We start from the raw sequence: 24955 nt of genomic DNA, 5'->3' as shown, positions 1-24955 counted from the left end.
TATTTGAGCTGTGATTGGTCAATCGGAATATCAACCGGAAAAATTTGTTTAGTTTTTTGGGTCTTTAATTCGGATTTTCTCGCCTTCACCGTCCCTTTCTTCTCCTCTCCTCTGTTCACTCATAGTCAAAACCAGCCGACCAGCCGCCCTAGCCTCACAATCAGTCCCAGCAGCTTCAAATTTACCCATATCCTCCATTTAATAGATTACTGATTCAGTGCTGAACAGCACTGTTGGTGCTTATGCGCGTGATACCCTCTGAATTCACTTCCCAGGTGAGATAGCACTTCCTTTGTCTTTAAGGGGCTCACTACTTCTTTGATGGCGAGCTTAATGGAACATTCGTTGGCTAACACTTGCTCTTCACTCTAGGACTACATCTCGGGTATGACTGGATCTCTCCTGCCGCTACCTCTCTCGGCATGTGCTAACCCAAACTAGATCATCTTTGGAAAGCCTCTGTGAACTGAGTCATCTTTCATCGAGCCAACTTTTACATCCATATTTTTCACAACAATCCTCACACAATCATGTTTTCAAAAGCTTTGAAATCATTTCCACCACGGGCCAACTGGGCCATGAAGCCCCAGGTCCTCCAGGCTCGATTCATGGCCTCAGTTGCAAAGGGCACCCCAAAGCCTAACAGTGCAATTTTTGCTCCTGAACGTGCCACTTTCACGATCCGAGATGGTCCTGTATTCCACGGAAAGTCCTTTGGAGCGAAAAAGAACATCTCTGGCGAGGCCGTCTTTACCACCTCGCTGGTCGGCTACCCCGAATCTCTTAGTGACCCTTCTTACCGCGGTCAGATTCTCGTTTTCACACAGCCTCTGATCGGGAACTACGGTGTCCCGTCTGCGGAGAAGGATGAGAACGGCTTGCTGAAATATTTTGAGTCCCCCAGCCTTCAGGCAGTTGGCGTTGTTGTCGCAGATGTCGCTGAAAAGTACAGTCATTGGACCGCCGTCGAGAGCTTGAGCGAATGGTGTATCAGAGAAGGCGTTCCTGCTATTTCCGGTGTTGACACCCGCGCCATTGTGACCTATCTTCGAGAGCAGGGTTCTTCTCTTGCTAAAATTTCCGTTGGCGAAGAGTACGATGCCGATCAGGACGAAGCATTTGTTGATCCTGAGCAGATCAACTTAGTCGCCAAAGTTAGCACCAAGGCTCCGTTCCATATCAACCCTGGAAACAGCAACGCACATGTCGCTGTCATTGATTGCGGAGTCAAGGAGAATATTCTTCGTAGCCTTGTCCACAGGGGTGCAAGTATCACCGTTTTCCCATATGACTTCCCGATCCAAAAAGTCGCACATCATTTCGATGGTGTTTTCATCTCCAACGGCCCTGGCGACCCAACCCACTGCCAGAAGACAGTCCACAATCTTCGCAAGTTGATGGAAGTGTCTCAGCTGCCAATCATGGGTATCTGTCTCGGTCATCAGCTCCTCGCACTTGCTGCTGGTGCTCGGACGATTAAGTTGAAGTACGGAAATCGGGCACACAACATCCCGGCTTTGGATCTGACCACTGGCCGCTGCCACATCACCAGCCAGAATCACGGCTACGCTGTTGACGCTTCCACCCTCCCTAGCGACTGGAAACCGTACTTTGTCAATCTTAACGATTCTAGCAACGAGGGTACGTTATTAAGTCCCGCTTTAACTTTAAGAAAAATAAGAGATTGTTCTAACGTTGAAATAGGCATGATCCACAAGACTCGTCCAATCTTTAGCACCCAGTTCCATCCCGAGGCGAAGGGAGGACCTCTGGATTCTTCCTATCTGTTTGATATCTATCTTGACAGCGTTCAGAAGTACAAGCAAAGCCAGGCTGCGTTCCAACCTGGACGGGATAGCCGCCCGAGCCCGCTCCTTGCTGATCTCTTGGGCAATGAACGTGTTGGCGTCCAAACCACCATTGGAACTCAGTCCACCCCTGAATCAGTTGCTCCAGTTCTCGAGACTCCTATTTCTCCCACGATGGCAGCTGCAGCTTAATGATTTTTTTTCTTGAATTGGTGCTATGTTTCTTTGTTTTTTGCGTTCTCATGATGAATGCTTTTTTTTTTTAACAATTTCGGGGTGGAGTTGAAGTATTTCCACAGATGTTCGTTCGGCGCCTTATGATATCAAGTTAAGACAATACAAGAGAGATTTTAAATCAAGAACACCATTCAAACGATCCTTTTCCAAAACTGTAATCATATGCACTTGTTCCCAAACACATAAAATTTGTATGCTTCTTTCACAAGAAGTGTCGGAACTGTTATCACAAAACAGCGGGCTCCTTACCTGTTGCTTTCGACAAAGTGACGCCCGAGTCGTGAGTCAGTCCCGCCAAGTGCGTTACATAATTCGATGGTGTAAATTTTCGCTTCCGACTTGCCTAGCCCTTAGCGCGCTTGCGGCCTTAGTCAGCATCCCACAACACGGCCGGCTACAAAGCTTCTCTCCACTGCTCTCAACTTCTTCCTTCTTCCAACCATCCCCTCATCGACGAAGTGTAAGTTAGCAGCATCCTGTTCCCCCCTCAGCATGTGGCTTCATTGATTGTATCTAACCTGCTCTACTTCACAGTCTCTGATACTTTACGAAGATGAGAGCTAAGTGGAGAAAGAAGCGCGTTCGACGCTTGAAGCGTAAGAGAAGAAAGGTCCGGGCTAGAAGGTTAGTTTTTCTCAAATATCAATCACCATCACCTCGTCTAGAATGAGAGGCCTTATACTGACTGCTTCCTGCAGCAAGTAAACATCTTCACGGCTCTGTCTTAGTCGTTCCGTGACGAAGACCTCGAACGCTGAAAACAATGCCTGTTCTTCAATGACTATCGAGTCACGCGATGCATCCGTCATGGCTTTCTAGCATCCTTCTCTCTCAATCCCTCGCGGACTAAATCAACAAGGAAAAAAAAAGAAAAGAATTAACCACGACGGTTTGGACTGCCTAAAGTTGCATTCTCGAAGAAGAAAATTTTTCTTTCGGTCGGATTCGGAGCGCCCCTTTCTAATTGTATTGACGACTCTTGCGTCCTGTCATGAGCTCTACAACGTGCTACGAAAACGATCGGTAATATGACGATTCTCTTTGTGTGTTAACTATTCGAGGCTGCGGTTTTTGAGGGAAACAGGGGAAAGGAGTTTACTTCGAGACTTTTTATTATCATGGGAGACTAGTCAAAAAAAAGGCGAAATATCCGAACTACGGGGCTGTACCTTGAAGAGTTTACTAATTGTCCTGCTGGATCTGGTGTCTTTCTGTGCGATGGCTTTTATGTATTTACAAAATAGCTTGCCGATAAGGGCGGATTGACCTCGGAATGAAAGTGGACAGTCTTCAAAAGCAAAACCGAAAACTCACTACGGAGTACTATTTCTTTGTGTCGTTTGATATCATTCCTTCAGTAAATCAAAAGAAACCTTCAGCAATCATTTAATTCTTGTTATTTCTCTTATTTTCGTTCTTGGTTTCGGTTGTGTTGAAAAAGGTCGGCAGTGGAGCGCGACGCCGGGAAATCTAATCTTCCGAAAAACTTCTCCAATTTCTAGTTCAAGCTGCAGCGCAATTGCGAGTCTGATAGAACTCCAATCCTGCGCAACCATAGCAGTTAATTCCTCTTTGTAGTATCTGAAAAAATGGGCTCCGGAACCCCCGAAAAGAAAAGAAAGCGCGCCTCAGAAAAACATGACCGGCCTAGCAAAAAACCGGCTATCGAGTCCGTCATGCCTCCTCTAAAGGTCAAGTTCATTGAGAACGACGCTGGACCGGTTCCAGTGATTGGTATGTCGAATATGTTTCCTTGCAGCTTAAACCAGAGGTATCTTAAGGATAGAAAGAAGAAGACTTGATGCTAAATGCCATTTCTAGCTTCTACGCCGGGAATTCGTCTCCCTGAGTCTCTTTCTCTCCAGGCCTACACCAAACCGCGTGCAAAGCGTGCTTCCACCACGGCTACTACCAATTCTGATGTCATTTCTTCCGAATTACTCCTGCATTCGTCTTCGCATCCGAAGCTGGATTTTACTGCGAGGGAAGGTGTGGATCAATTGGATTCGTTGTGGAATCATTATGTGGCCATCTACGATCCCAAACGAAATGCGTTGCAATTGGTTGAGGCCAGAAAGGTCACTGTGAGAAGCTCTCTGCGCGAGGCGGTTCCTGACGAAGAAGAGGAATCTGATGAAGAAGTCGTAAGTCCTTTTTTTTTTTTTTTTTTTTTTTTTTCAAGTTTCCTATCCACCTCTCATCTCCAGACCAGGATCGCTAACAGGGGAAATCTTTTCCGCTCTAGAAAACCGCATTCTCCAAACGATCTGCCCTGGCAGAAGCCTTTGGCACTAAGCAATCCCGCAAGGCCATACAATCGATCGCCGAAAATGCCCTACTCTCCAACGCGCCGGGCGGAGCGCCCAACGCCGCAGAATCCGCCTTGCTCTCCTCGATGCCAAAGGACGAAATATCCACCGTCCCCGCCGAAAAGACAGCTCAGCAAGAAATCCAAGCCGCCAAACCGCTTCCACAACCGAACCTGTCCGCACAGCATCCATCAGACGTATACTCTCTCGACTCTTTAATCCCCGGCGGCCTCTCGACACTGCACTCCATGCCAATCCGCGACTGGCAGAACTCACTCGCGAAATCCGAAGCAATCCTCACCAGATCCCGCTTCGTCTCCCGTCGCGTCGAGGCGGTGGGCAAATCCGGCGACAAAACGCAGCTACAACTCCTCCGATTCATCCTCCTCCTTATCGAATTCGCCGGCAGCCTCAAGCCCACCCGCGGCGCCGACAAGGCTAGCCCCGGCAGCAAGAAGCTCCCTCTCCGCGAAGACCTGCGCCGCAAGCTCTCCGAGGCGACCAATCCGAAGAACAGCACGGCGCCGCAGTTCGTCACGGATTCGCTGATCGATTCGCTGCGCAGGAAGTTCGTGCCCCAGGGTGCGATCTTGGCGCGGAACGATATCACCTTCCTGCTCACCACGATCTGTGCTCTGACCCTGCACATCCCGCCGGCGTCGGGGGCGCCGCATGCTCCGAATGAGTTGGCCACTGATCCTGCGGATCTGCGCGATGATTTGAGTCTGGAGAACCAGACTGCGTTGCAGTATTTTAAGGAATTGGGCTGTCGGATCGACAAGCCACGGGAGAGTGAATATGCGAAATGGGGTATTAAGAAAGGAAAGACGGAGGCTGCAATGAAGCGAATTGCGAGACTGAGGATACCGGTGGAGTTTCCCAAAGTGAGCCGTGGTGGCAGAAGGTGAAATCGCGATGGGGATAGCATATTTTTGTGAGAGCGAGATTTAGGATTTACAGCCTGGATGTATGGAGTATACGCACCCAAATTAAGAGCTTGTCTTTACTGTGTTAACTACGTCGATGAGTACCCAAAGAAAGAGTAAAACTTATATCAAAAGATCGAATAATGTTTATTTGGCCCTATCAAAGAGCACTTGTGCATTATTTACATTAGTTATTCCAAAAAGGATGCCTTCAAAATCTCCAAGACAATGAGAATTTTGGAGGGCCATATGTGGAGAATTCCCAGGTGGATTAAATCCACGTTGTGAACAATAAAAGAAAGGCGCGTGAATACAAGCCAAAGGGAAAAATAGGCCAATACTTCACAGGGAGAAGCTGCAAAAATAAAAGATATCTGATATTTGACCGGATTTGTTGGAATATGTGGGTAAATTGTCACATCTGAAATTGTGTAAAGGAATGTATAGATGAAACCCAAGGTATTACCCGTCCGCCAAATCAAAGTCAAAGAACAGTTGAATTCCCGAAATTCTCTTTAGGCAGTCACCTTCACGGCTGGAGCTACAGGGGTGGACATACCAACCGGCTCAGCCAACTCGTTGAGCATATGCTGCTTATCGATAGTCTCGGCCTGAAGCTCTCGCCGCAAAGCAGCTTCGACGTCCTCGCCCTGGGCGAGACCAAGCTGCTCATCAGTCCACATGGGTTGATTTTTGGCGTCCTTTACGGCAGCTTCGTCCCCAACGCCCAAAAATCCACCAACTTTCTTCCAATCGCTAGTCTTGCGAATACCCAAGCGTTCCCAGACTTGCTTGAGTGAAGCGACAAGATGGTCCCGGAGAGGTTTGATGTGGCCTGGAGTAGGCGTGACTCTCAGCCTCTCTTCGCCACGAGGGACGGTGGGGTAATTGATAGCTTGGACGTAGATGCCATAATCCTCCAAGAGCATGTCAGAGGCGCGCTTGGCAACTTCTGCATCACCGACGAGGATAGGGATAATGTGAGAGGGATTAGGTATGACAGGAATATCGCTTGCGTTGAGTTCAGCTTTGACGGCGCGGGTATGGAGCTGCTGGAGGGTGCGGTCGCGACCATATCCAGCTTGGTACTTGATCGAGGTAGCTGCACCAGCCATCGTGGCAGGAGGGAGAGAGGTTGTGAAGATGAAACCGGGAGCGAGGGAGCGGATTGTATCGACAAACCGGGCCGATCCTGCGATATAACCACCAACGCAACCATACGCTTTACCAAGAGTACCGGTAATGATATCAATCCGGTCCATTACGGTACCCTTGATGTTCTCAGGGGCGGAAGCATGCACATCGTAGTCCAAGTGCTCAGCGACACCAGCACCGTGCGGCCCATACATGCCCACGGCGTGAACCTCGTCGAGGAAAGTGATCGCACCGTACTTCTCGGCGAGGTCACAGATTTCTTCGATAGGAGCAATCGACCCACACATACTGTAGACAGACTCGAAAGCAATGATCTTCGGTGTAGACGGAGGCAAAGAAGCCAGCTTGTTCTCCAGATCCTGAAGATCATTGTGTTTGAACACCATCTTCTTAGCTCCAGAATGGCGAATGCCCTGGATCATCGAGGCATGGTTCAGGCTGTCAGAAAGGATGACACAGTCCGGTAACTTGGATCCCAGGGTGGCCAAAGTAGCATCATTGGCGACATAGCAAGAGCTGAACACCAAGGCAGACTCTTTCCTGTGGAGTCTCGCAAGGGCGTCCTCCAGAGCAACGGCGTGCTGGTTATGGCCGGAAATATTTCTCGTCCCGCCGGCACCGGCACCATAGTTGTCCAGCGTCTCATGCATGGTGCGAAGAACGTACGGGTTGCGCCCCATGCCAAGGTAGTCGTTGGCACACCAGACGGTGACTCTATCCCCAGAAGTTGCCATGTGGGCCTTGGGGAACTCACGGGCAAGCCGATTGATATTGTTGAAGTAGCGATAAGTCTTGTCCTTGTGCTTCTTCTCAAGCTCAGCCGCATAAAACGCTTCGTAGTTGAACTTCCCAGCCGGTGGAACCGCCGGCTTGGGGCCAGGACAGACAGTGTCACGTTTCAAAGCATCAGAAGGCTTGTTGCTCAAGAGAACAGGAGGCACTGCAAACACCCATACATAGTCAGCAGTTGAAAAAAAAAAGGAAAAAAAAAAAAGGGAAAAAAGGAAAAGAAAAAAAAAGAAAAAAAAGAAAATGCTCTCACCTCGCTGTGCCTTCTTATTCACCTCATCTCTAACGTTGGCATGCCTCACTGCGCTGGTATGCATTGCCCTCTTCCCATGAACAGAGACCCTCATGGCGGCGCCGAGTCCCTTGATGGGGCATCCGGCAGCCATCCTCGAGCTCTGCACGGCCAGGGCCTTGCTCATGACGGGGCATCGCTTGGCAATGACCTGGAGATTGGAGATGGTGCCACCCCCGGGGCTGGAGGCATGAGGACGGGTGCTGGTGGACAGCGAGCGCAGGGTAGACGGGGACGTCTTGCTCAGGAATGGACACAGGGACCGAGACTGCTGCAGGAGGGCCTCCATGGTTTGAAGCGTAGAACGGTATGAATTAGGTTTCGTGAGCGACAAGACTTCGAAGAAAAAAAGCCCTACTCTGGCTTAATACTCCCTTTCTTTTTTTTTTTTTTTTTAATGTACTTTTTTCACAAATTGAAGAGGGAGGGAAAAGGGAAAAAAAAAAAAAGGAGAGCGAAGAAGACCAAGCTGGGATGGAAATAAATGGATGACGCCGGAATAACCTGCAGGGGCCGTTTTTGCTCCTGGCAGCCAGGATTTTGCCAGCCGGAGAGATTTTGCAGGCGCAGTTATAAATAAGCACGCGCTGATTGGTCAGCTCTGCCTGGCAGAGGTAAAACCCATTGCCTATTCGGGTAAAGCGCCAAACCCCCACAGTCAGATCCCGATCACGTGCAAGCCGATGTACCGCGCGGGGAAAAAACCGCGGAAGAGTACATCCGAGATCGCCCTTTCCCCAAAGTCGGCGTTTTCCATGGGGCTTGCCTGCCGAAAGTAGAAACAAGCCCAGCCACCGGATCTTCTTTCCCACTGCGGCAATTTCTGGTCCGTTCCTTGGGGGGAAGTCGCCGAATACGGCAGGCACCTGAGGGTCGCAGTCTGTCAGTTAGAGATGCCAATACAGGAAGGTACTGTTACTGCATGGAGTACTATATAAACACTCAAAGAGTATATACAAGAAAATCATCCTGATCAGTTTGCATATCACCCTTTTTTTTTTTTTCTCCTGTCCTGATGCACATGTTGTATCTCTATTGTTACATGCTATGGTTTTATTATTCAAGCAGAAAAGAAAAAGCGAACAAGGGGAAAAAAAAAAAAAAAATGCATGTAGTCGAACCTGCACAATGCGTCACCCCAACAGCACAAAAAAAAAAAAAATGACACGGACGGCAGTGCGGAAATAAACAGTCCAAAGGACAGATGCAACGATGCAGCCACTACTCCGTATCCCACCCAACTCATCCACTTCTCTCTTTCTTTTTTTTTTTTTTTTTTTATATATATATATTTTTTTTGGTGTTGATATGAAAATGAGAACTCAAAAGGAATAAATAGGACAAAAACATAATTAGCCGAGAAGCAACTCTGAACAATCAACATGCCTAAATACCCATGAAATATGTATGAATGGATTGTATTCCGGAAGGGACCCCCTTCTCTCCAACTCCAGGTCAAGGGGAAAAGGAAAAACGTGTCAAAAAGAAAAAAGGTATCGATCACGCCTCAATCGACCTCGCCGTCCACCAGCCTCAGTCTCTCTTTCATCGTCTTGGCTTTCTTCGAACGGCCTACACCACCACCGCCGCGGCCGCGACGACCTTTGACTCCCGGTACGCCAGACACATCTCCGGATACGGGAGTCGCCGCGCCAGAAGGTTTGGTGCTATTATCTTCAAAGTGTCCCTCCCCTGCACATCTGTCGTCAGCAACTGGCTCCGTATCATCCTCAAAAAAAAAGGTAGAGAAAACCAAAAAAAGGTACATACCTTCATGATACATATCATCCAACGTAATATCTCTCTTCCTCTTCCCCGCAGCCTTCCTCCCTTTCTTCGCACCAAGCTCTTCTCCTTTCTCAAGCGCCTCTTTCTCCTTCTGCTCCAGTATCTCGGCCTGCTCATCGTCCGCGAGCCACATAGCAATGTCCTTCGTCCGGTTCTCGCGGCTACGAGCGTTGAAGTCCACTCCGCCGGCGGCTCCACCGGAGATAACGACGCGCTGCACTTCTTCCTTCTGCAACGCCCGTTTACGTATGCGTTCTTCGATGGTGCCTCGGGTGATGAGACGGTAGACCGTGACTTGCTTCGTCTGACCCAGACGATGCGCTCGATCCATGGCCTGCGAGTCAATCGTCGGATTCCAATCGGAGTCGTAGAAAATGACGGTATCAGCCGCCGTCAGATTGATACCAAGACCACCGGCACGCGTCGACAGCAGGAATACAAAGATCTCCGGACGCTGCTGGAAGTCGGAGACGGTGTCACGACGATCCTCCAACTTGGTGCTCCCATCAAGCCGGCAATACTTGTAGTTGCGATACGTGAGGTACTCTTCCATCAGGTCAATCATGCGGGTCATCTGGAAATATAACAGTACACGGTGTCCTCCATTCTTGAGTTCACGCAGGAGCTCGTCCAACTTGGCGAGTTTTCCAGAATCGGTGACGAAGCGTCTCATGGAAGGCACAGTGATATTCGTGTACCGTCCTTTCATCGAGCCAGGTTGCGGGAGCAACGGGCGCAAAGAGTACGGCGCCGGATCTAACTTGTTGGATAGAATCTCTTCCTCCATAGCCTTAGTTGGAGCCGCGAAAAGCGCATGGCGAACGGCCGTATTGAAGAAAGTTGCCCGCGCCTCTGCAATTGCAGCTTGTCCCGAACAGGAGATTGTAATCGGGGGTGCAGAAGCGCCAGGCTTAGCGCAGGGCTCGATAGTGCGAATACCGCCCCTTTCAGCGACATTGCTGGCAACATTGAGCAGTTCACGCATATAGCCAGTGGCAGTGATATCCGCCAATGCTCGCCGGTCGTTACGCTCAACGATATTGAAAAGCGAGTGGACGTGAACCGAATTGATATTGACGCCATCCTCGGCATCATAGGCGACATCCAACAACGAAAGACGGGTCGAATAATCGCGCCTTCTCACCGCGCGTTCGAAGACACCCTTGTGCGACACTTCGTACGCCTCGCCAACCGACGTGTCCGCAAAGCGCAGCCAGGAGAAGGCGTCGTTATGACTCATGCTCTCCCGGATATTTTCAGGAGTCCAGATATTCATCAAGTGAGAAAGATACCTTCCTTCGAAACCAGCCTTGTTATTCCCGGGCCCAGCAACATCCAAGCGACCCTCCGGGCTACAGAGCAGACGCGGCAGGTCGTACTCAACCAGGTTACGAGTAGAATATCCAACATCAACAAACGGACCCTCGCGGACGAAGGACGCAGTTTCCGCGAAGTAGCACACAGAGAACGGGGACGTCGTCTCAGCACGCTCAAACAGGTCAGGATGGTTGCATACCTTCCTGAACTGCATCACCAAGTTCATCAAAGTGGTGCTATCCGTGTCATCGCCAATAGCGGCCTTCTCAATGAGGTCCATGATGCTAACTCGGTTTCGCAAACTCGTATAATACGCCCGCTGGCGATAGGTAAGGTCACAGAACACATCTTTTTCGACCTTATCACCGAGTTCCTTCTGCACGTGCTTCTTGATACGACGAAGCATGAACGGCTTCAGAATCATATGCAACCGCTTAAGTTGATCCTCATTGAGCTTCGTGTTACTCTGGGCATGGCTCTCAATATCCTTAGAGAACCATTCACTGAATTCGTCGTGAGAATCAAACAGGGTCGGCATGATGAAGTGAAGTAACGCCCAGAGTTCCTGCATGTTGTTCTGGATCGGGGTACCAGTGAGGAGAAGTCTGTTTCTGCAGTGCATTCCGAGAAGGCTCTTCCATCGCGAGCTCTGAGAAGACTTGATGGCCTGGGCTTCGTCCAGAATCATATATTGCCATTTGATCTTCTGGAAGTACTGAGCATCGCCAACGACCAATTGGTAAGACGTCACAAGGACATGGAATTCCGACTGCTTGCGGTATGTGATGTTTCTGCGATCCCAGAACTTTCGTAAAACTTTCCGATCCTTTGCTGATCCCCAGTACGGTAACACCTTCAGGTCAGGTACGAATTTTACGATTTCCTGTTGCCAATTGTGCAAGGTCGAAGAGGGTGCAACGACGAGGAATGGACCCCAGATATCGTGCACTTCAGCGAGGTAAGCCATCACTGAAATTGACTGCACGGTCTTACCGAGACCCATTTCATCGGCAAGGATACCATTAATGCCCTGTTCGTAAAGATTGACTAGCCAGTTAAGTCCCTTGAGCTGATACTCCTTCAGCTGGCAGGTCAACATCTTTGGCTGGGACACTTCCACATCACCGAGACTGGTAGGATTCTGGAAATTCATCTCTCCCTCATCGAAATCGGCCATCTTATTTTCCTCGCCGTTGAAAGCTCTGGCACGATCTTGGGCTTCCTGCACAGCGCTTTGAGCATTGGCCATAGCGGCCTGCCTCAGAGCCGTCTCGTCTTCCGCGTCAAAGTCAAGATCATCGAAGCTGGTGACTTTCGCGCCACCGTCTGGGAGAGGGACTAAACTATCAGGGACCTTTCCTTCCCCGTTTCCTTCGATAGCAGCAGTAGTGGTGGCATCTCCACTGTCTTGCGCTTTATCCGTCTTGATCTTTCGGCCAATAAAGTGAGAGTACAGTTCGGTCTGGGAGATAAGGAAGTTGAGCTTGCGTCGTTGTCTGTTCGCTTCGCGATCCGCCTCTGCCTTCTTGGCCAACTCGAGCTCTTGTCGCTGGGCCAAGCGGCGCATATCACGTTCTTCGCGCTCGTTTCGCCTCCAGAAGGTCATCATCTCGCGCATAGTTCGTTTCGCCCTCGCCTGAGTGTCCTTCATGCTCCTGTTTGTCTTTTCCTGCCATTTCCGAGCCTGTTTAGCGGCCAGTTGCGCGGTCTTTCGTAGGTTCTCCTGGCGAGTGCTGAGAGATACAACCTTGATCCGGTAAACTTTTGGGATATCCTTTCTGGCAATATCTCGCCAGAGCTGTTCGTAAAACTGGTTGTAACCCTTAGAGTCGTATGGAGTAGCAGGGACGGGACTGGGTTCTTTGGAACGTGCAGCTTTCGATTCCTTTTTCAAGGATGTCTTGCGGGGGTCTTCCTTTGGCGCCAGAGGAACCAGGTCTTCGTTCTCCATAGCAGCGTAAGCCGCCTCTGCGGCGTCCTTCTCAGCCTGTTTCTTCTCCTTTGACTTTCTGGGTCTGGAAGAAGTACCCTTGGCGGCCCTTTTCTTTGGAGGAGGAGGGGATTTTGTGCGAATATGAAACGAACTTGTGGTGCCACCTTCAAGATTTGGAGCGAGGGGGTTGACTTCGGAGATCTCCTGAGAGGCCTCACCTCGTTCCAGCGCAAGCGTGGTATCTTTGATCTTTTTCTTTGACCTGGCAATTTCCTTCGCCAGCTTCTGCTTCTCTGCCTCATCCTCGATCTTATTGGCCTTCTTCTGCGCTGCGTTCAATTTCTCCATCTCATGGCGGACAGTATTCTCGCGCCGTCGTTTCCTCTGCATGTCCTTCTTCCTCTCTTTCTCTTCTTGTATTTCTTTCTGTTGCACCTCCATTTGCACTTCAGCTTCGTGGATGCGGTTGAATCGCTCGATCCCTTGAAGTGCTTGCTTTTCAAACATTTTTGCAAGTTTCCCCAGAAATTCAGTTCGGCGGCGCTATATATAGAGGGAGAGGAGAAGAATGTCAGTCACCCCATAAATCTATCAACTGAAGGGAGGGAGGGGGGAGGTTGGGGCGGAGGAGAGACCTACCTTACGCTTTCGTCCTTCGATAGCATCTAATTCTCGAGCCCGTTTCCTACTTTTCGCCATGTATCGCTCCCATTCCTGTTCGAAACCAGGTGCCTCGACGTCGCTATTATCCAGTGCATCAATCTGCTCCAGCGCCCTGGCGATATTTTCTCTAGAAATTTTATCGATCTCTTCCTCGTCAACCAGCTTTCGCGATTTTGAGAGTGGAGATGGCATCGCGGCTAGGGGTGATTTTGCGGGCGTGAAGCCGTTCATCGCCGGGCGATGAGGCATCTCGTTGTAAGCAGTTTCGTAATGGCTGCTTCCGCGACGCTTCTCCGGCTCGGACAACGGCTCCTTGTCGACTTTCGGGGTGGGCGCGATGGGAGGCAGAGTGCTGGATTTATACGTTTGGGGCGGTGGTGACGACCTGCGGGGAGGCGGTTCGTCTGCTGGTCCGGAGAGGATGTTGGCGAAGGACATTGGGTTTGAGCGTGCGGATTTCTGAAAATTGCATAAAAACAGTAAGCAACGACCCCCAAAAGTTCATACAAAGGAAGGGACAGACGCGTACCGATTCCTTCGGAGAAGCGGGCCTCGCCGGAGTCTGGGATACGGGGCCGGTGCGATCAGACCTCACATCGTAGGGCTCCGATTCGCGCTTCGGTGACTGTGAAAATGAATCGGGGATGTTTGAAGGATGGGAATGGGAGCCAGACGCGTGGCTGTAGGACGGCGGAGGCGAATGAGAGGTGGCCGACATCAGAGATCCGCCAAACGGCCTGGGCAGGGTGTACCCTGACGTCGCTGAGCCGGAATGGCCGTGGTATGGCGGGGAGCCGTCCGCGTTGACGACTGTCCCGTTCAACGGGGGTAGGGTTGTATTCATCGGAGATGGAGGACGAGCGAAGTGCGGACTCCGGGAGAGGGAGGATGGAGGCGCGAAGCTTGGCGGAGTACGGGGAGGATGCTGATAGGGATCATTGCCGGAATAGGGCTGCCGATCCCTCGTTGAGGGAGAGTAGGATGGGTAGCGAGGCTGCTGTGTGGGGGAGTGCATGCCATACGGCGGAACTCCCGCCATCGCGACGCGTTCACGACTATGTTCAACAAAAGAGGGTGTCTCGTCACTTTCGGTCCGATTTGCTTCCCCCACCCCCCAAGAAAAGTGATTCTCAGGTGTTATGCTGTATCAACGCTATTAATATGCTGTCCTGCAAGGGCTTTCAAGCAGCTGCCATTAATGTAGTGAAATATATAGGGGAATGGCAGCCAGGTGGAGAGAGAAGAGTAGAGAGGACCGCAAAAGGGTTTCCTGCGATACAGGTCCATATATTAGCAGCAGGAAAAGCAGGCCGGCGGTGGATGTGGTTTAGAGGTGGCACGGCGAGCGAAGGGTGAGGAGGACTGAAGCAAAAGTTGGGAAAGGGAATTGAAGGGCAAATCAGGAGTGATGTGGCCACTGTGCTCTGGGCTGGAGTTCGGCACTGGGTGGGAAAAAAGGGTTTCTCACAGTTTCTACCGCTTCCCTAGTTTTGCTTTCACAAAACAAAAAAAAAAAAAGGGCTCCACAGCGAAAACAGGTTGGATGAGAAGAGAGTAGAAACCCTCACAGGTGAACCACCATGCCTGGCTGAGGGAGAGGGTACAGGCCACGGACCAAGCTGAGTAAGGAGGAAGAGCTGGTCTGGGACTACAATTGTGAGATGGGGAGATGGCAGAGATGGTCGCAGGCGTGGTGCAGATGGAGATGGGGTGGTTGTGGATGGAAGGAGGATGGAATCATGGCCAGATGATGATGATGATGATGATGATGAGGTGTGCTGGGCCTCATACTTTAGTTTTTATTTTTATGTTTTTGCTCCTTTGCTTGGGGGGTTTTGTTCGTTCCCTTTTTTTTTTTTTTTTTTTTTTCCCTTGCGCTTCTGCTTGTTCCTCCTTCTGCTGCAACTTCGCCTTTTTCCCGCTCAACCAAAAGCAACCCCGTGAAAGTTCTGGTTCCAGCGTAACGGTGGAGTCTGGCGCAGGGAAAACCGCGTAACTCTGTAACTTTCAACACGCGCCCTTTTCTGGCCTCCGGGGCTGCCATGACGGTATTCTGTTACAGCACCTGATCGCCGTCTGCCGGCTGCAGCCAATAAACGTGCGCCCTGCTGCTCGCGCTGACCTGCATGCTCCGGGTGCACTAGTAATCTACTGTATGGCCCTGACAGCTGTGCGAAGCTAAACGTGCCAGCAAACCCCAGACAAAATAAATTACAAGGCGATCTTTAAATAAATTACATCCCTCCAGCCAATCAGGCTCGCCACCCTTCGATTACCTCATCGCCCAGCCTGTCGAGCTTCCAACGCCGGCTTCAGATGCGCTTCGTTGGAGGGAGAAAAACTTTGTATTCACGGATGCGCGACAACGGGGCGGGCCATTCCTCCACAGCGAGAGTGCGAGAGCCACGACGCATGCAAATGGACGCCAGCCCGACAGAAGGGTGTGCTCTCTGCCTGTCCCCGTATATCCCATCCACAGCCGATCAATGGAACTGAGAGAAAAGGGGGTTGAGATGCGCTGGCGAACTTCTGTCGCACGTCAAAAGACGCATGTATAGCTGTGGGACGGAGGAGCGAGCTACTCACTCAGTGACAAATCCCCTCCCATCATGTACTGTACATATATATGTTGTATATAAATAAAACACCCTATCAAGAGCATGGCACAGAAAAATTGAATTTCAAGAAGGCTGTGGTCCCGGCATTGATTTATTTATTTTAGTGCTTGCTCGCCTGCAGCAATGGTTGCCAGCTGTTCGAATCTTGAACATCCAGCCTGCATCTCCCAAGACCGGCAGGATATACGACACCAGAGCCCCCAATTCCATGGAGGGGACACCGTTGCGTTCGGGCATGGGAAGGACTGCCAATTGACAGTTCCCTGTCCCAACAACCCCACAGATCGAGCTCGCGTTCCCGTGTAGGACGGCGGCAGGTCTCGCCATTGTGGGCATTTATTTCCCTTCTCGCATGGCCCGGGCGTTCCAGAGAGAGAGAGGCCCATGCATACGGCGTGGGAGAGCACATCGATCCATTTTCCGTTCAACGCTGGCTCGTCTCTTATCCGAAACATCCATGTGACCTAGACATTCACCTCAACCAAACCGTGTAATCGCTAAGCATGTAGCTGAGGCCATGAAGTCATCACGCCCACGACGGGACTAGGCCGAATGGGGTCTTCTCCCCGCCACCGCCTCAACAAACGCACGGCCATCCGCCGCCGAAAGAAATATCCCCCAGCCGTCGCTCCAGAGCTGTCAGGAATTAAAAAAAAAAGGTAATATAAAAAAAGAAAAAGAAAAAAGGAAAAGGAAAAGGGGGAAGGAAAGGAACAAAAAAAGCTAGTTAAGATGCGTGGAAAAAGAAAATTCTCGTCGCGTCTACTTCCATACGTCTCCCCATCCGCTTATAAATAATGAACCAACTCTGGATTCTGGACGAGACCTTTCCATCGTTTGATCCCACGGGAGCTGCTCTCTTCCGTACCCAAGCTCCTTCAGCCATAACAGCTTTGGGATGGGGGGGTCACAGAAAGACAAATCTTGCTGATGCTTTAAGGCGAACTCTGATGTAATGCGCAAAGGAAGAGCGGGACCCAAGCTTCCAAAATCCTGTCCCCGGGCCCATACGATCAAAAAGCCATCAACACCTACAGAGTACTGGGTATTTCTTTTCCAGTGTTCTGCCACTGCTAAGACTGCTACCCCGCATCATCGCCACAGCGTTTTCGTCCGGTGGTTCCATCCCGGCAGCTCAAGTCCATGTCTCCGTCATGGGTTCCAACATCTCGCAAAATGAGACAATTCTGAGTCCTTTCGTCCTATCTCAGCCACTTCTGCTGTGAGGAGAGCTTTTTTTTGAAGCTCCCCGCCGTGGGATATTTTGACAGGCATACCCCGCCCGGTGTAAAGGGTCTACTGCCGGGTGCGTGCCCTCGGATGCGTTCGTGCGTTCCCTTCCAGGCCGGATTAAACTGCAATGGCACTTTCGCCATTGAGGATGTGCCGCTGGAGTATAAAATAACAGGCGGTCCCCGAGGGATCGTTGACATCATACTCTCTTCTTTCATCTCATTTTGCATTCTATGCAAAACAGGATTCTCAATTTCCCATATTGTTATATAAAGGACAACTCAGATAAATCTGACAAATCAATCCATCCAACTCACTGAACAGCCATGGCTACCTCAATCCCAGATCTCCCTAAGGAACAATGGGCGCAGGTCTGTCCTAAGGTGGGCGGCCCCCTTGAATACAAGAAGATCCCCGTCCCCAAACCGGGGCCAACCCAGGCCCTGGTCAATATCAAGTACTCAGGCGTCTGCCATACCGACCTCCACGCCATGCAAGGCGACTGGCCCCTTCCGGTCAAGATGCCCCTGGTCGGAGGCCACGAAGGGGCCGGTGTCGTCGTCGCCAAGGGCGAACTGGTCAAAGACGTCGAGCTGGGCGACCGTGTCGGAGTCAAATGGATCAACGGATCGTGCCTGGCGTGTGATTTCTGCGAGAACAGTGACGAGCCGCTCTGTGCAAACGCCTCGCTCTCGGGATACACCGTCGATGGCACGTTCCAGCAATACTGTCTTGCCCAGGCTGCCCATTTGACCCCTATTCCTAAATCTGTGTCCCTAGAAGAGGTGGCGCCCATTTTGTGCGCCGGTATCACGGTGTACAAGGGCTTGAAAGAATCAGAGGCTCGTCCTGGACAAGCTGTTGCAATTGTTGGCGCTGGTGGTGGTCTTGGTACTATAGCCATTCAGTATGCCCAGGCCATGGGTTTGAGAGTCATTGCCATCGATGGCGGTGATGAGAAGAGAATGGCTTGTGAGAAGCTAGGATGCGAGGTATGTGTTTTCTTTCTCCTTTTCTTTTCTTTTCTTCTCTTTTCTTCTTTTTTTTTTTTTTTTTTTTTTTTTTTTTTTTTTTTTTTTTGGGTCCTTGCGGGTTACCTTCCCCTATTATCATCAACGTATCGCAATCTAAAACCTTTCCCAAATAGAAATTCATCGACTACACCAAGTCAAAGGACCTCGTCAGTGATGTTAAAGCCGCGTCGCCGGACGGCCTGGGCCCGCACGCAGTCCTCCTCGTCGCCGTGTCTGAAGTCCCATTCCAGCAAGCGGCCAGCTACGTCCGATCACGCGGCACCGTCGTAGCCATCGGCCTCCCGGCGCACGCATTCTTGAAAGCCCCCGTCTTCGAGACAGTGGTCAAAATGATCACGATCAAGGGCAGCTACGTTGGCAACCGACGTGATGGCAAAGAGGCAGTTGATTTCTTCTCCAGGGGCAAGATCAAGTTCCCGTACAAAGTTGTACCACTTGAAGAGCTGCCGCAGGTGTATGATTTGATGCGTAAGTACCGAAAAAAGAGATAAAATACCATCGTACCCTCTTATTTTATACGGCGTATATTCGGCTAACGGATTTATTCCTATAAATTAGGCCAAGGAAAGGTCACCGGTCGTTACGTGCTCAAGATGCCGGAGTAAATTTGTGATGTTGGTAGTTGTATATATTCTGTATATTGTATGTAAGTCATGTGTGATGAACGATACCTAGAGTGGGGTGAGTGTCTTGTTGGCGCATTTTGAGTTTCACTGAGAACAATCTCCAATACGATATGTTGTACGGAGTACTGGATATCCAATCTCAAGTCAGTAAACAATCCGTCGAGCCATGTGAAAGCGATGCTGTCAGTGCTGCGATCTGCTTCTTCTAAAGAACCATTGGTGGATGTGTATGTACAACTTCAATTTATGAATTCAGGATTCAAAATGCCATAAATAGAAAGTGACTACAGTAACCTGATTCTAGGGAGAAAAGCAAAACTAACTTTAAAGCAAATTCCTGCAAAACAGTTCGATAGGGTATGTGGCCCTGGTCTAACAGCATTACATGAATCAAACCATGAAATTACATATTCCGCCGTCTCCATCAAGATAAATGTAAAACAACCTAAAAATAGAAAAGTAAAGAGAGGCAGCGGACCTAAAAAAGCCTCCAAGTGGAATATACAAAACATGCTCACGCCGCTCCAGGCTCCTTGTGCCCAGATCCTTGATCAAGCAGCAACTTCGGTTTGATATACTCCTCATCTAGCTGCTTGAACCACTCTGCATGGTCCCTGGATCCCGCACCGGACAGTAGATCTCGAAACGCACTTGTGGCACCGGAGAAAATAGGCCGTCCTTGTTGACTTTGCGCTTGTCCCGCTGTCACCGCCGGTGCCGGTGACGATGAAGAAGCGGCCTGGCCTGATACTGGGCTCGGCTCATGGGGAGCGCGAGTTGACAAGCGGGAAGGCGTGCGCGAAGCTCTGTGCGAAGGAGCCGCCGGGGGGAGATGATCGTCATCAGATATGGAATCAAGTTCCAAATCGAAGTCCTCCAGATCCGGGTCTGTGTCCGCTAGGGCCTTCGATGCTGCTCGAGACGTGGCGCGGTTCCTGCTGTGCATCGCTGCTTCATCTGCACTGCTACCGCTCGCGCTGCCATTTTGGCTGACGCTGCGACTTCCAAGCAGAGCCTGTGATGAGGCTGCATCGCGGGAACGTGGGTTGCGGTCTCGCTGGTTGTACCCTGCGGGCTTCCTTGAGGCGAGATTGCCCCTTCCGTCTCCTGGTTGGGGTGAAGGACCGCTATGTCTGCTAGTCGCGTAACTTTCGCCTGCGTGAGGACTCGAATCAAGGCCATTTGTTATGTGCACAGAGTCCAGTGGGATTGTGAAGTCGCTACGGCGCGGGGTATGGCCGATTCCGGTCCCGGATCTCTTGTAGTACGTACCTCCGTCGGTCATCTCGATATCGAATTCGTCATCTGAGTCAACTTCCTCCGCCACTCCGGTGCGGATGTCAAGGATCTCCAACATTCGCGCAGTGGTACCGCCAAATATTATCACAGTCAACACAACGACAACAAGGACTGTAGCTCTTAATGCCGGAGCATTGGTGCCCTCTAAGCCAGCAGCCAACGCCACACCGACTGCACCACGTAAGCCAGCCCAATAGAGCATGGCTTGGTAAGAAAAGGGAAGTTCGTCGGCAACGTCCTTGCCACGCCGTCTCGCCCGATATCGAATAAACCAGTTAATCGCCTTGGATAGCGGGAAAACTGACATGTATCTCGCGACGCAAATACCAACCACTGTCACCAGGATAAACAGAGGCTTGAACTGCAAATTCTCCTCAGTGAACAGGTCTAAGCCAAGGTAGATAAAAATGAAGTTCTCCGAAAGCTGAGCTAGGATCTGGAAAATGAATTTGGTCGTGAGCTGGGTCCTTCGGGACATATTGTAATATGCGTAGTGCTTGAGCGTAATGCCGCAGAATAGGAGGGACACGATTCCTGCGTGCTATTAGTCTTCCGTTATAAAGCATTGATGGAAGTAAAACGTATACCTGACATATGAACCCCATTTGAGAAGAAATAACTTGCGTACGCAACGAGCACGATCAGACAGCTCTCAATTTTTGGTTCGCGGCGTACATGAGTGTACTTTAGGCCCAGTGCGGTTACAACCCCAACGACGACCCCAATGAGTAAACTGCCAAAGAACACGAGCAAAAATATGCCGATAGCCTCAAATAAGCTGAGTACAGTCAACGACCCGGCTGTACTGCCCGGTTTGTATCTCTGTGCGGTTTCGAAGAGGACAATAGCGATAGCGTCGTTCAAGATAGATTCTCCAAATATCACGGTGTAAAGCTTCGGCTCAACCTTGTAGACGTTGAAAATCGCTAAAATAGTCACCGGATCCGTCGCTGAAAGGGTGGCGCCCACTGATATTGCCTCCACAAACGAGATGTTGAGGCCATCCAGGGGAATTCGCGTCCACAGATATAAAATCAATCCCAGTACTAACGCCGAAATAAATGTCCCCGCAAACGCGAAGGTGAGGATGGCCCCTATGTTTCTAAAGAAATTGGCCTAAATCCATACCGGGTCAGTAGGGTCCTCTTCGAAAATAGCCGCATACCCCAAGCCTAGGCAGGAGACACCGAAAAAGCGCTGCTGTTGAGTGACTGACCTGATGCAACTCGTATCCCGACGCCAATATAATCGGAGGAAGGAGAAGGTTGAAGAAAAACTGATAATTGAAGCTGACAGATTTTTGAATCAATGTCCCAGGGCTCACTCGAATAATCAGCCCAACGACCATGCCTGTCCGGCTCCGCCAACAAGTCAGTAAAGAATTCGAGAAAGCCAACGGCGTGAGTATCACCACGGAGAAGACTGCGCGCGCACCAGAAAATATCGACAGAACCGTCTCATGTACAGCCTGAACACGCTTCTGCTTCAGCATATAGCTTGTGAACAGCGCCGCGATCAACAGCAGGATGAGTATAAACAGCGCCCAAGAGGTCCAAAACTCTTGCTCTCCGGCTTCGGGAGATTCTGCAAGGCGTCTAGGTCAGTAAATCCGAACAAGCCTAGTAGATATTCGCAGGGCCGCAATCGAACCATCGGGGTCGGTTTCTTCCTCCATTCTCTTGCCTGTTGACAACGACGTTTGATTAGTATTGGGCTTTTGCAGGACAACAAAACGAAACTTCAGACGAGAAGGGAAGATGGGCTTTGACCGAAGGGGCAGGAAAAGCCGATATACATACGGAGCGATCCCCACGCTAGATCTTGTAAGACGGATGCCATCATGGCGGGTTGGCAGGATGGCGCGGTGCGGATGATATGGGACAAGCACAAATGGCGAGTCGGTTTGGGCAGAAGACTGCGCTCATAATACCAGAGTGTAGACCGGGGTTAAAACAAGGAGTAACGACTCGTTTTGCTACCACAATGCGACCGTGCTCACCTGTGCGAATCATCACAGGAGCCCTGGGGAGGATCTCCGCGTCCGTGACGATGATGGCCAGAGAGACCGCCCCGTGTCACGTGGTCCGTATCTTGGGCCCGAACCCGTTCGTTGGCCGTTTGGGGGATAAACGCGGGTAACACAGCATAAGCGACGTTGACAGGGAGAGTAGTGTCTTCGGACGCTGAAATACACGCTGCCTACAAAAGTAGATATGTATATATATATTGCGGATTCCATACAGTGTGAACTCAAAAAAATCACTAAAACAATTACTCCATACATACCCAGATGTCCAGGTCCATATATAAATCGTCAAGAGCTCAGCTACGCCATATCCCCGTTCTCTCCAGAAGTCTTGCCACCAGCCCCTTCGCCTAGCCGTGTTGTAATGTATGCAGCACCCAGAGCTGCGCAGCCACCAAAACGCAAGACCCAGCCAACACTGTCGTCCCACGGCTCTCCTCTAGGTTTTTGCAGCGCCTTGAAAATTGCACTGCTAATCAGCGTCGAGGCAATCTGTGGAAACGAGATGGCGACATTATGAATCCCCAAAATTACTCCAGCTTGATCGACCTTTTCCTCGCTGCTCCCGTTCTCGTCGCATTCTGAGCCTGGATGACCGTGACTGAGGTCGGGAATACCCTGCCTAAGCTGATGTCTTCGCTCCCGGTTCTCCGCATCACTCTTTGCAACCTCTGCCGAAATAAACGCAAATGGAGCCCAAAGGGTGAGGGCCCAGGATATCCCAACAATGGCGATTACCACAGTTCCAGCCTGGGGGGAGTATATGAGAAACGTACTAAACATGCACAAAGAAAACAAGACATGGGAAAGAAACCACAATCTTCGGAGTGTAAGACCCGGTATTTGGAGCTTAGAGAGAACGTTGTATTTTTCGGAGGGCTGTACAGCTTCATGGCTCGTTTCGATTGCCGCACCCGCCGAGGCGGTGAACGAGAGAGTCGAAGTTGATGGATGGCGACTCAGATAGGGCCGATCACTAGACGTGGTGTCGGTATCGGAATCCTGCGCTAAAGCCGGACGATAAGTGGGAACGACAAGTAGCGGAAGGACCATACTCGCAACAAACGACGTGACCGCATAGGCCAAGAGAGCAAAGGTGCCTACCCGCGTGGCCTCCTCCCAGATAGCTGATATGGCGTCTTCAGGGAGATCCGGATGCTGGTCAAAAATCGGATTGACATAGAGCTGTCCGATATAAGTAGTTGAGTAAAACAAGAATGGAAACCACCCCACCCAGGCGCAAAGCTGGACCTCGCATACTTTGCGAATTTGCGGTGGTAACCGTTTAATGGACGCGAAAACCTGTTTGAAGAAACATATAACCCCTGGATTCTTGCTGCGAGGTGGGCCTTCTAGTCGAGGATCTCGTTCTTGAATATATAAACAACTAATGAGAAGAGTGGTTCCCAATGCGAGAGAGGCGATCACGCAAAGCACTTTAAATTGCGTATTCCCGAAGAAGGGAAGGACTTTAGGTAAATCCAGATAACCTGAAATATAACCTAGAATGTTGCCAATGCCCGTGAGCCGACTAGCCCAGGCATTCGCTGATTCTTGCTGGTGCGCAGGCGCATTGTCAACAATAAAAGCACGTATTGCTGCTTGAACTACACAATTTGCATATCAGAAAACATCTCTTTACCGGACGTAGGATGGGCTTTACCGACCTGTGTTTATAGCAAAATCGAGACAAAACATGAAGAGAGTTGCCACCACGATCGTGGTCACTTTGACGCCTTGAGATTGAGCGCCGGCCCCAAATATCCCCAACACTCCCCCGACCATCTCACGAACCCAGGCGAGTGCCATCAGAGATATTACCGTAGCAATCCCACCTCCAATCATAAAAGGCTTTCGCTTTCCCCATGGAACCCGACAGTTGTCACTGCGAATCCCCACGTAGGGTTGAACAAGTGTCCCAGTCAAGGGTCCAGCAATCCATACAAATGCAAGTAAGGATTTACTCATTCCCAGGGAAAGTAGATAGGGCTAGAACGAAAATCAGCCAAAAAAAAAAAAAAAAAAAAAAAAAAAAAAAGTGGCAGGGGTTCCAACTTGTGGGACGGCAATAACTCACCGATCCATTTGATAGTTCAACAGACCAGACAATCTGCAGCCTATTGCAAGAAAGACGGGATATTAGCACCCCGAAAACCAGAAATTTCGGAACAAGAAGGAAAGACGTACCCGCCAATACTTAAAGTCAGCAAGAACAAATACCAGCTACTCTTCGACTCGCCCTCTTTATCGGACTGTCTTGCAATAGCAGTTGCATCTTCCCAAACCTCCCCAGATCGCCTTGAGTTCTCCGTAAGGAGAGGAGACCTAACGTCCTCTCTAGCTGGCACTGACGACGGCATCTAATGGGGCAACAAAAGTGAAGACTCTTTTTCTTTCTAGACTCGTCCCCGACAAGATCACAACAGAGAGAGAAGGCAGATATCGACAGACTCCCGGCCAGAAGTAACAAAAAGGTCACTAAGACACAGGAACCTATAGCCCAGATACGGTATCCACGGTCGGGATTATCAGATGAAATAAAGACGCCGATCTTATCATATAGCTCCCCACCACGGTCAAGGAAGAATAGAACGAACGAAGGGCAGTATAGACGAAAAAGAGGTCAATAGACCTTCTCCAGTTATAGATATATAAGCAAAGCCCGAACAAGTCGAATGTATGGGTTTAAAATGACAAAGTTTATCTGATCCTCAAAAGCGGGATCGCCCATCTCCGGCCCGGTTTGTGGCAAGAAACGAAGGGAAAGATCTCCCTCCGAGAGAAAAACAGCAAAAGAGAGAGAGAGTGTGTGTGTGAGTGAGAGAGAGTTCAGGTTCGGGTAAGCTTTACGCAGGTTGTCGCCGCAGAATAGGTGGATATGCCATCCCTACGCATAAGCAGA

At 50.3% G+C, this 24955-nt stretch overlaps 8 protein-coding genes across 8 annotated transcripts; 3 read left to right on the top strand and 5 right to left on the bottom strand.

Annotated features, from left to right (window-relative positions):
- The first annotated feature begins 140 nt into the window (after positions 1–140).
- On the top strand, positions 141–2173 carry CIMG_06058 (carbamoyl-phosphate synthase arginine-specific small chain). Its single transcript, XM_001242161.2, has 4 exons — positions 141–275; positions 373–385; positions 544–1641; positions 1705–2173. The coding sequence occupies exons 1-4, from the start codon at positions 243–245 to the stop codon at positions 1998–2000; spliced, it is 1440 nt and encodes a 479-aa protein (XP_001242162.2). The 5' UTR covers positions 141–242; the 3' UTR covers positions 2001–2173.
- A 1461-nt stretch (positions 2174–3634) lies between these two features.
- Positions 3635–5440, top strand: CIMG_06056 (DNA-directed RNA polymerase I subunit RPA49; the record flags this gene model as incomplete). Its single annotated transcript, XM_001242159.2, has 3 exons — positions 3635–3779; positions 3867–4189; positions 4291–5440. 3 exons carry the CDS (start codon positions 3635–3637, stop codon positions 5260–5262), a joined length of 1440 nt encoding a protein of 479 aa, XP_001242160.1. The 3' UTR covers positions 5263–5440.
- Positions 5404–7912, bottom strand: CIMG_06055 (5-aminolevulinate synthase, mitochondrial). Its single transcript, XM_001242158.2, has 2 exons — positions 7478–7912; positions 5404–7375 (listed from the first exon to the last, which is right to left on the bottom strand). Exons 1-2 carry the CDS (start codon positions 7803–7805, stop codon positions 5796–5798), a joined length of 1908 nt encoding a protein of 635 aa, XP_001242159.1. The 5' UTR covers positions 7806–7912; the 3' UTR covers positions 5404–5795.
- Positions 7913–9023: 1111 nt separating this feature from the next.
- Positions 9024–14981, bottom strand: CIMG_06054 (SNF2 family helicase/ATPase; the record flags this gene model as incomplete). Its single annotated transcript, XM_001242157.2, has 5 exons — positions 14686–14981; positions 13747–14359; positions 13194–13676; positions 9287–13097; positions 9024–9208 (listed from the first exon to the last, which is right to left on the bottom strand). Exons 2-5 carry the CDS (start codon positions 14254–14256, stop codon positions 9024–9026), a joined length of 4989 nt encoding a protein of 1662 aa, XP_001242158.1. The 5' UTR covers positions 14257–14359; positions 14686–14981.
- A 412-nt stretch (positions 14982–15393) lies between these two features.
- Positions 15394–16634, bottom strand: CIMG_11664 (uncharacterized protein). The gene has a single exon (XM_012358639.1). The coding sequence runs from the start codon at positions 16288–16290 to the stop codon at positions 15931–15933; it is 360 nt and encodes a 119-aa protein (XP_012214062.1). The 5' UTR covers positions 16291–16634; the 3' UTR covers positions 15394–15930.
- Positions 16635–17124: 490 nt separating this feature from the next.
- On the top strand, positions 17125–18893 carry CIMG_06053 (alcohol dehydrogenase 1). The gene is made up of 3 exons (XM_001242156.2): positions 17125–18060; positions 18216–18570; positions 18661–18893. Exons 1-3 carry the CDS (start codon positions 17395–17397, stop codon positions 18705–18707), a joined length of 1068 nt encoding a protein of 355 aa, XP_001242157.1. The 5' UTR covers positions 17125–17394; the 3' UTR covers positions 18708–18893.
- Positions 18894–18960: 67 nt separating this feature from the next.
- On the bottom strand, positions 18961–22032 carry CIMG_06052 (sodium/hydrogen exchanger 3). Its single transcript, XM_001242155.2, has 6 exons — positions 21827–22032; positions 21678–21710; positions 21462–21611; positions 21244–21377; positions 20615–21143; positions 18961–20561 (listed from the first exon to the last, which is right to left on the bottom strand). The coding sequence occupies exons 1-6, from the start codon at positions 21867–21869 to the stop codon at positions 19243–19245; spliced, it is 2208 nt and encodes a 735-aa protein (XP_001242156.1). The 5' UTR covers positions 21870–22032; the 3' UTR covers positions 18961–19242.
- A 191-nt stretch (positions 22033–22223) lies between these two features.
- On the bottom strand, positions 22224–24413 carry CIMG_06051 (sucrose transporter; the record flags this gene model as incomplete). The annotated part of the gene is made up of 4 exons (XM_001242154.2): positions 22224–23660; positions 23721–24042; positions 24131–24170; positions 24241–24413. The coding sequence occupies 4 exons, from the start codon at positions 24411–24413 to the stop codon at positions 22354–22356; spliced, it is 1842 nt and encodes a 613-aa protein (XP_001242155.2). The 3' UTR covers positions 22224–22353.
- Between the last annotated feature and the right edge of the window lie 542 nt (positions 24414–24955).

The sequence above is a fragment of the Coccidioides immitis genome (genome assembly GCF_000149335.2).
Source record: "Coccidioides immitis RS genomic scaffold supercont3.2, whole genome shotgun sequence".
In the NCBI taxonomy this organism is placed as follows: Eukaryota; Fungi; Ascomycota; class Eurotiomycetes; order Onygenales; family Onygenaceae; genus Coccidioides; species Coccidioides immitis.
The sequence above is the reverse complement of the archived record's forward strand: the minus strand, read 5'-3'. Positions and strand labels throughout refer to the sequence as shown.

Coding starts and splice junctions, on each gene's coding strand:
- CIMG_06053 (XM_001242156.2), top strand. CDS start 17,395: ATGGCTACCTCAATCCCAGATCTCCCTAAGGAACAATGGGCGCAGGTC. Junction 18,061..18,215: donor GTGAGAAGCTAGGATGCGAG/GTATGTGTTTTC, acceptor TTTCCCAAATAG/AAATTCATCGACTACACCAA. Junction 18,571..18,660: donor GCAGGTGTATGATTTGATGC/GTAAGTACCGAA, acceptor CCTATAAATTAG/GCCAAGGAAAGGTCACCGGT.
- CIMG_06055 (XM_001242158.2), bottom strand. CDS start 7,805: ATGGAGGCCCTCCTGCAGCAGTCTCGGTCCCTGTGTCCATTCCTGAGC. Junction 7,376..7,477: donor GAATAAGAAGGCACAGCGAG/GTGAGAGCATTT, acceptor GGGTGTTTGCAG/TGCCTCCTGTTCTCTTGAGC.
- CIMG_06058 (XM_001242161.2), top strand. CDS start 243: ATGCGCGTGATACCCTCTGAATTCACTTCCCAG. Junction 1,642..1,704: donor TAACGATTCTAGCAACGAGG/GTACGTTATTAA, acceptor ACGTTGAAATAG/GCATGATCCACAAGACTCGT.
- CIMG_06052 (XM_001242155.2), bottom strand. CDS start 21,869: ATGATGGCATCCGTCTTACAAGATCTAGCGTGGGGATCGCTCC. Junction 21,711..21,826: donor TCTAGCGTGGGGATCGCTCC/GTATGTATATCG, acceptor CGTTGTCAACAG/GCAAGAGAATGGAGGAAGAA. Junction 20,562..20,614: donor AAATGGGGTTCATATGTCAG/GTATACGTTTTA, acceptor AATAGCACGCAG/GAATCGTGTCCCTCCTATTC.
- CIMG_11664 (XM_012358639.1), bottom strand. CDS start 16,290: ATGTTTCGGATAAGAGACGAGCCAGCGTTGAACGGAAAATGGATCGAT.